Raw genomic sequence first — 9,836 nt, 5'->3', positions numbered from 1 at the left:
GTGTGTGTGTGTGTTTGTATGTCAAAATGAGAGTGAGACTGTTCTCAGTGTGTCAGAGTGTGCGAGGTGTGTTGATATTAACCACTAGATGGCAACAGAGAGGGAGGGTGACCTTGTCTGATATCACACACACACACACACACACACACACACACACACACACACACACACACACACACAAACACATTATCCTAAAGTCCCAAAAGTTACCATCACATAAAGACTAATTAGCATATTTAAACATAACAATTCATAGAAAATGTCAGGATCTGTTCCTTTAAATGTTTAACATCACAATTTAATACATTTCTAACATCATCAAACCAAGGAAGAGGAGGAAGAGCACAAGCAGGAGGAAGAGGAGGAGGAAGAGCAGGAGGATGAAGAGCAGTACGAGGAAGAAGAGCAACAATTTAGTGCTTTCACAGTTTTTCCTGTAACTAAAAGAGTCTTTCAAACTGTCTGATCTCAGAGCGTCACTGAGATGATCCCGGACGGTTTCATGATCCGGCTCTTTAGAAATGTGATCTTCCTCTAGGCTTGTTTTGGAGGAAGCTCTTCGTCAGGAGGAAGAGGAAGTGAAAGCAGCACTCACCTGGACTCCACGTCCTCAGGTCTTTAGACCGGCTGCAGACGGGCCCCCTGCCCGCAGGGCCTCCTGCAGCCGGCAGGTCTGGAGGCTCTGGGGGGAGGAGGGAGGGGGGTCGGCTCACACAGATGGGCTGAAACAAACTGTTGGCATGGCGACAAATAATCAGCTGGTCAGGTCTCCTCTGCGTCTGACACCAACGCTCATTCAGCCACCTGCTGCATTCTGGGTAGAGCAACAGACGTAGTATAAAGAGAGAGATAGTCCACACAGAGAGGCAGGGGGAGGGGGGGGAGGGTCACACAAACGCAGGACTTTCACCCAGGAGACCGCTGTTAAAGTCCTGCGGCAAACTAAAAGGAATATTGACATTTAGTGACGTCAGACTCGTTAGTGTTGATACACGATGTTGGCGTCAAGTGGTTTTGTTTTATTTTGAAAAGACGTGATGTAACGAGCTACTTCAGACTCCAGTCTGAAGACTGACGAAGGCCGACGTGTTGGAGGGACAACGTGTTAAAAAGCCTGAATAACTCACTTTGTTAATTTTGCTCAAAGTTATAAACTAAAAAAAACCCACCAGAACCGTGTAAGGAGATTACAGGACGTGTTACTTTCACAATAAGATGCTCTTAACCAGCAGCTCAGAGGGTGGAACTTCACAATAAAACGCTAATTGTCACGTGTAATTGTATGAATGTATTTTACGTCCTTGTAACGACACAAACTGCAGATGTTTTAGTGGTTTATGGAACTTTTTATGAACAGTTGACTTTTTCACAACAAATGGAAGCCTGGAAACTAAAAAGCTGTCGGTTTGAAGCTGCAAATATTTTCAGGAAATACAGAAGCAAAGTGTTTTCTATGTTTCTGGTACGAGAAGACCAGGACCAGGGTGGGAGGTCTGGGATCCGTCCCCGGAGAACTCTACGGGTTTTACTGCTACGCCGATCTGTCGGACACATCGGCAGAACGTCGGACTTTCAGAGAGGACACGTGAAATGGGAGACTCTACAATGTGATTGGTCGGCACTTAAAAATTTACTTTAACATTGTTACGTTACGATCAAAAGTCTGCAAAGGGCAGTTTTTATTTACTTATACTAGTAACAATGTTGCGTTACGTTGTCGCGTTGCGATGTTGCGTTACGCCATGCGGCATCGTGCGAATAAGAGCAATACGAGGCGGATTCATAAAATTACATTTAGCGGATCTTGTGTTTTTCTTTTAAATATATTTATTCTAAATAAATCCAACTGGTCTTCATTTATGAATTGATAATAAAAAAATAAATGTATTTTGTGGTAAAAAACATTCCTCATCCAACAGAAACACATGCATGAATATTATATATTATATTCTATATTATTACCAGTGGAAGAGAAGATATGAGTAAAGTATATTTTCTACTTTTGAAGACAGAAAAGGAGACAAAACATGATGAAGCTTCGTTACCGAGGAAACCAGATCTAATTTTCCCTCCTGAATGAAAACACACGATCAGTATTGCTCACACAGAGAAATAAATACATTAAGTTCTCTGTGGAGCTGAAACGCCGCCGACTCGTCGGTTCTGCAACGCGAGTGAAACGATGCAGCAATTATGTCGTCCGGCTTGTTTACGCCTCGAAGCCTCGCAGACAGAAATAATCCCAGAAGTCAAAGCTGCTCAGCGTCTAAATCCAAACGCTGCTTTTATGACACTGTTTCCAAACGGCTGCGGCGCAGTTACACTTTGATTGTTGGCGTGTTGGCGTTTGATGTTTTTACCAGTTGGGTGTGTGCAGCCATGTTTGGCGGTTCCTCACATCAGAGCCGGTTTACTGGGCCGAGGCGAGAACGAGGGAAGGAGGCGCTGAGGAGGAGGATCTGAGGAACGTTAGAGTCTCGGAGACAAAGACTAATGAGGAGGACGAGAGGAAAGAGAGGAAGATTAAACGTTGTTCTTTACTGCACGGTTACGTAACTTCACCGGGTCAGAACCGAGCATCACTTCAACATCTACTCACATCTTCAGTACCGATGGACGGAAGACGACTCAGGGCCGAACTCTGAGGGAAGAAATCACGTGGAAGCAGCGAAGACATCAGCAGGTTATTTGTCCTGTAGCTGTTGAATCCAGAGTTCAACAAAGTCTCACAGCAGTTCGTGAAATCAAAATTTGATATGTTGGTTTTCTTGCTGAGGGAAACGAATTGTCAATTTTATTCATGCTGCTATGTACGACTTCTTTTCTGTCAGTCTGGACGACATTACGCAATGTAAGCTTCAGAAAACAAAGTTAGCGTGAGATAATGTTAGCTTTAAACAAAACCAACGTTAGCTTTAAACAAAACCAACGTTAGCTTTAGACAACAAAACCAACGTTAGCTTTAAACAAAACCAACGTTAGTTTTAAACATAACCAACGTTAGCTTTAAACAAAACCAACGTTAGCTTTAAACATAACCAACGTTAGCTTTAAACAAAACCAACGTTAGCTTTAGAAAAACAGTTAGCTTTAGACGAAAAAAAAAACGTTAGCGAAGCTTAAAAAAAAAAAACCTGTTAGCTTGAGACAACAAAACCAACGTTAGCTTTAGATTCAAAACCAACGTTAGCTTTAGATACAAAACCAACGTTAGCTTTAGATTCAAAACCAACGTTAGCTTTAGATACAAAACCAACGTTAGCTTTAAACGTCTAAACAACTAAATTCGGATAAAAACACGTTTGAGATGAGCCAATAAGACACCTGAGATCCAATAACAATATCAAAAACTTTACTGTTTTCCCTGATACGTTACATCACTGAAATATCCAAATTCATCTGAAACCTTAAATGTCATTTCATCACATTGAGCGGAACAAAGACTTGATCTAAAGCTAACTAGTCTCGTAAGAGTCCGATCAGTAAACAGCTGATTCAACTACGACTAGAAATACACCAGACATGTGAGTGATTGATGCTCCACTAATCACATCCGATCAGATATTTCAAAATTATTATGTTCAGTTTAATTCTAAAACCAACACGTGTGTGTATTTTCTGCTGAGCTGGTCCTTCCATCACGTGGAGCTGCTGGTGGTTTTAATATCCGTGGATTTAATATGTTGTTGTTGAAGATGAGCAGAAAACGTCTCCTGACTGCTGTTTTCCAGGAAACGCCCTGTTTGGTTTCCAGCATCAGAAAACAGTCCGAGTGTCCATCAGCGGCCTGCGTGTCCTTGAGTGTCCCACATTTAAACTGACTGGAGGAGGTCGGGGCGGCGGCGGCGGCGGCTGGAGGATGTGGCCTCGATTTACCCGGAAGCAACGGAGCTGCTGGACGCGGCGGCCGGTTTATTCTTAGCGGCGGGGCGGGGGAGGAGGCTTCTGCTGGCGAAGGTTTCTGCCGGCGAGGCCCGGTGCCACGCGAGGGGGCGAGAGCCGGGCGGGCGTGATGTCACAGCCAGGAGTGTGCGTGGGCGGGGAGGGGGGCTGACTGGGATTAAGGAGACGCGGGGCTGTGGGTTCAACTGCTGCCAAGGCGAGACGATGAAGACGAGGAGGAGGAGGAAGTCTGAGGAGAGGAGGAGTTCGCCTCCATCCTCGCTTTGCAGACCTCAACACAGCTGCACAGAGCTGCTGGATGTGGTTGAGAGAGAGTGTGTGTGTGTGTGTGTGTGTGTGTGTGTGTGAGACGATGTAAATATGCGTCGTAGAGGAAATTCCTTTGCTCCTGAAATATATTTACATGTAAATATATAAGACTTCTATGTTTTTATAGACGGTATATGTATATATGTTATATGCCTATGATGTTTATGCATGTGGTGTTAGAGTCCGTATGGGGGCTTTAGGGAGTCCACATCAGTCCTCTGCAGCCTCGGGCTCCTTCTTCTTCTCTTTCACTTTTACGGACGGTTTCTTGGATGCTCTCTTGTCTCCTGACTCCTTCTTCACCTCCTTCCCCTCCTTGTCTTTGTCCTTCTTCTCCTTCGATGACTCCTTCTTCTCCTTGGAGGAGGACGGCTCCTTCTTGGTCTCCTTCTTCTCCTTGGACGACTCTTTCTTCTCCTTCTTGGCTTCCTTGACGGGGGCCTCCTCTGCTCCTCCTCCCTCCTCCTCCTCCTCCTTCAGGCCGGCCTCTGACTCCTCCTTCTTTTCTTTGGGGTCTTTATCTGAAGGAGAAAGAGAAAACCAGATCATGAACTCGCACTTCTACGACGACTCACCGTCTTCTGTTTCGTCACATCCGTCGTATGTAGAGGCTAAGCCCCGCCCCTTCCTGTGTCCCCATGTGACCTTGTATTAGAATTAGTTTTTTTCTTTTCTTTTTTTCTTCCTACAGTGGCCCTAATACGCCGTTGTACATGATGATTGTCAAGTCTTGGTCAGAAGGATTTAGACGGAGAAAGTTCTGCACGTTCACATTTAGCATCGACGTCGTCTGAAAACCGTGTCATGATTCAAGTTCAGAATGAATCCGTGTTTCTTGTTTTCATGGGTGATGTCTGTGTGACAGCAGCCGGTCAGAGTGATGATGACACGTGTCTCGTTGTGGCGTCGTCGTCCTCGTCATCATCATCACGACGACGAAGATTCACGGACGTTTGAACCGTCAGCTGTTTTGTTCTTCAACACAGATGCAAACACACTCTCAGGTCTTTAGCATCGAGGCTAATTGGGCGACATCAGCACCTGTTGCATGACAAAGGACTCCCACTGAAACAGAGCCCCCCCCCCCCCTGTCTCTCACACACGCACACACACACACACACACACACACACACACACACACACACACACACACACACACACACACACACACACACACACACACAGTGTTAAAGGCCAAGCCGATGAGCGTCTGATTAGAGTCTGGGAACACACTTCAGTCTGTCGTCTCCACGAGACAGAAACATATGCACACACACACACACACACACACACACATACACACACACACACACACACACACACAGATACCAGGCTGAGACTCCAGTCTCTAAACCTTCTCCGTTCTCATGGAGATAAGAAGTGCGTCTCATTGTTGGCAGACAACCGTCCCGTTATCATCTTATCAAAGAGCCATCCAATCTGGAGGAGGGGGGGCTGAGTGTGTGTGTGTGTGTGTGTGTGTGTGTCAGGCAGACGGGTGCCATAAACTAAAGCATGTGTCTCACTAAAGATGATGAGATGATGATTGATATTTAAGGCTACGTATACACAACAACCGTGTCGCTTAATATGAAAGTTTTCCCTTTGAGTTTAAAAAAGTAAGCGGTTTGCGTGGCCAGCAGGTGGCGGTGAAACGTCCGGTGCATCCGGTGAACCACAATAAAGGAGTCCGTCACGTTCCAAGGTCAGTGCGGAAATCCTCCGTCGTTAACGTTGTCTTCTTGACTTTAAATGACTGCACACGTGTGTGCGAAGTGAAGCCGTGACATCACCGTTTCCATGGAGACCAGGTTTAGCTAGTTTACAGGCCACTGGAGTTTACGAAATTCAAAAGACTTCCACTTCTGGAATCCAGTTTCAAGTTTTTGTGTTTCAGGTCTTTAGACGGTGTAACAGACGCTGAGTGAGACGGCTCGTTAAAGTCATCATGTTGTTGTTGTTGTTGTTGTTGTGCCCCCCCGGGCTGCTCCGCCCCCCCGACCAACCAATCACACGTCAACCACAGAAACGCGACACGGGAACGAGTCGACGGAGGCGACACAGTGCACACGCCAAGTGACAACAAACACACACACACACAGATGTCGACCACAGAAACGCTGAGTCAGCATCTACGCAGCCACATAAAACTAAGTGTGTCGGAGACACAACACACACACACCTGACCAGCATATACTTCTAAACATATAAACATATATTTTATAGTGTGGTGCTGAACGGACAGCTCCCGAACAGCTGACTACGTACGCTCGATGCCGACTGGTTTTCTCTGATTCTCTAATGTGGATCGTAGACTCGATCCTGTTTGAGGAGTTCTCACTGGTCCTCATTTACTTCCTCATTGGTTGAACGGCCTTCGCTGTGATTGGTCCGTCTGTTAACGCTCGTTGCTCAGGAGACAAGAGGCCTGAAGGGAACAACAACGCTGATCTCCTGTCAGATCTGTGGAAAGAGAATTAAACCCGTACACCTCCTGTACGGGAGCCCGGCGGGGTCAGGACCCGTCCTGTCAAGTGTGCCCCTCCAACAAACCACCAGAGTGGAGGTGCGTAGACCAGACTTGGGGGTCCCTAAACCAGGTCTCTATAAGCCTTGAGGGTCCCTCCACCGGGTCTCTATAGGCCTTGGGGGTCCCTAAACCAGGTCTCTATAGGCCTTGGGGGTCCCTCCACCGGGTCTCTATAGGACTTGGGGGTCCTGAAACGTTGAAGACCTCTGATTTAGACTAAACAGAGCCCAGGCTGGAGTTTGAGGGGTTTAGCCGAGGGGTTAAACCTCGCAGCTACCTGGGAAACGGTCTGGTGGTTATCGTCATTGGTTACCGCCGTCTCCGGCCATTTTTAACCTCCCGTGGGAATCAGGGCCACAGACGCGTCTGGATGGGATCAGTCTGACAGGAAAACATGGGTAATGTAGTTCCTTACGTTGCACATCATTGACTTGGCTCAACGACGCTTCAGGGAATAAATCTATTATAATATTGTTCCCCACCAAATTGCTGAGGAGGTGTTTCATTTTCAGAAACAGAGTCTTGAGTGCGGCGGCCCGAAGACATGACCGACCTCGTTAGTCGGGTCTGTGAAACGGAGGTGTTTGCTCTCCTGCAGACCTAGACCCAGTCCGATGTGGACTCCAGGATTACCTTCTCCTCATGGCATCAGGTTTGGTGTATATCTATATCTATTTCTATATAGATTGATATATTTGTAAATATCCATGACTCAGGTTTGGGTTGGTGGTGAACTGGGGAAAGTGAGCAAGTTCTTCCAGCTCCTGCAGGGAGCAGCTGTGGTCGTACTGGGCAGCTCCCAGTACCAATGTGAGGCTGGAAGGAAAGCAGCTTGTAGCTCGACAGCGTATTTCATTTGTGTCCAAAACTTCAATACGAAACACATCATTAAACTTCCATTTTGGTTAAAGAAGTACTTCACCCCCAAAATCTGCATATCAATAACTCCCCACAAACGTTCACTATTACACAAACATCTTCACTCAAACATCACTATTAAAACACTCGTTTCTGCAGGAGAAATAGAGACGTTTGTGTAATAAACAGAGATCCTACACCTTTTCCAGAGTCAAATTCAAGCACTTTTCAAGCATTTCAAGGTGCTTTTCCAGCACCTTCCAGCTGTGGTAAACTACATATTTATATCAATACAATCCTCAGTATTCAGTCTGCTTATTATGTCACTTGTTCATCACATTAAATGAGATGTTATTGTCCTCTAAACAACCAACATGATGTTTGGAGACAGCTTTTTACAGAAGGACCACAAATGAAGGAAAATGTCATCATATAGAACATACATTTCAAGCACTTTCAAGCACCTTATTCTAAATCTAAGCACTTTTCAAACCGTGAAAACACCACACTAAAATTCAAGGCTTTTCAAGGATATATATATATATATCATACATGTATTGACCCGTGTGTTGGCAGCAGCGTGTTACTGGAGGAGATTAGAGTTTGGATTCCGTTCGCTGCAGAATCCCACCGACTCGTTGTCACGTTGGCCATCTTTGTTTCTCTTGGAGTTTAGAGGGCAACAAAAGCAAAAACCACAGCAACAAAAGTGAGCGAGTGGGTGAGATAAGCAGAGCGACGCTATCTGTGCTGCGTTCAAAGACAGGCGTTCCGCCTGGATTCGCATGTTCGCGGGAGATCGCTCGGCGCTCCATTCATCTGCAGGCAGCCGTAGTCAAAATAGAGGCGGCCGCACAGATCGCCCGCATCCGACCAATCAGCATGCAGGAGAAGCTGCTCTGCAGAGCTAGTGTGTGTGTGTGTGTGTGTGAGAGAGAGAATTTGCTAAGGACTGACTGATTGGATCGGCAGTGTGTTTCTTTCAGTGCGTAGTTGTGAGTGTAGTTGTGTGTGTGTGCGTGTAGTTGCGTGTGTGTAGTTGCGTGTGTGTAGTTGTGAGTGTGTGTCTGTGTGTTCATGTGGTCCAGACGAGGCGGTCGGACAGGACACAACAGAATTATGTGAAGTCTAAAAACAAAGCTGTGTGGTCGACAGCGTGGGAAATGACGGTGTGTGTGATGGAGAGAGAAACACACACACACGCACACACACACACACACGCACACACAAATGAAACCGTACACACATGCCCACGCACACAGTAGCAAATTAAGTGCACGTCAACAAATTCACTGGCCGATGGAGTAAATCCGGATCAAGAGAGAAGTAGGCTCATTTTCTCACAGACTTCTATACAATCAGAGAGGAGTCGCCCCCTGGTGGCCAGCAGAGAGAATGCAGCTTTAAGGCACTTTAGCATTAGCCTCACTGTTCAGAACTGGAGATTGTTGTCTGGTGACCGAGTTAAGCCAACACGTTTTCTAGGTGACGGAAACAGAAAATACAGAGAAACCCAGGAGCTGACGAGCGTTAGCCCAGCTGGCTAGTTAGCGGTTAGCTCGCCTTGCTAGCATCATCACCACATCATCAAGGCTAAAGAACCAGATACTTAGAGAAGATGCTTAGATGGAAGTTGTGGTGTCACCGGGTCTCTACTGGACTGACGGTCCTTCTTCATGGCAAACTTAGCAAAACTCCTGGGCTTTGTCCCGCCACTCGCCATCTGATGGCGACACACAACAAGGCTTTCAATCAGGAGACCGGTGTTCATGTCTTGTGTGTTTACGTTACATTCCACTTCCACTTAAGAAAGAGCTGTTTGAGATGTTTCTGTTGCCTGGACTAAACGTTAACCGTGTGTTTGCTGTGTCCGTAGTGGACGCGTCGGGAATGCTGGGAAAAAAAACCAGCATCACTTTCTCCACCAACATGATCTCGACCTTCAACGGCTGCTCGATGGCGTTCGGGCAAATGTAGCAAATGAGTCGGCGATGCAGCAGAAAAGTAGGTTCAACAACATAAATCACAGAAGCAATAAATCACTGAAAAATTAATATTATCTCATAATGTAAAAGTTTGTGAGTTAAGAATACTATTCTTAGTGTGGAATGTGCTGCTGAAGCACAGCAGTCCACTGCTCTGTGTGTGTGTGTGTGTGTGTGTGTGTGTGTGTGTGTGTGTGTGTGTGTGTGTGCTGACCACTGACAGCTCAGCTAACATTGAACTTGTGCTACAC

At 46.2% G+C, this 9,836-nt stretch overlaps 1 protein-coding gene across 2 annotated transcripts in view; it reads right to left on the bottom strand.

The window, feature by feature from the left end:
• Positions 1-3,341: 3,341 nt before the first annotated feature.
• The window catches only part of bbs9 (Bardet-Biedl syndrome 9), a 100,057-nt gene continuing 93,562 nt past the window's right edge, over positions 3,342-9,836 (bottom strand). For both annotated transcript variants that reach the window (XM_084027711.1, XM_084027712.1), the window contains one exon: positions 3,342-4,733. In XM_084027711.1, coding sequence (XP_083883837.1) covers positions 4,423-4,733 — 311 coding nt within the window. In that variant the 3' untranslated portion in view covers positions 3,342-4,422. The remainder of the gene's footprint in view (positions 4,734-9,836) is intronic.

Source organism: Eutrigla gurnardus, assembly GCF_963514095.1.
Source record: "Eutrigla gurnardus genome assembly, chromosome: 14".
NCBI lineage: Eukaryota > Metazoa > Chordata > Actinopteri > Perciformes > Triglidae > Eutrigla > Eutrigla gurnardus.
The sequence above is the reverse complement of the archived record's forward strand: the minus strand, read 5'-3'. Positions and strand labels throughout refer to the sequence as shown.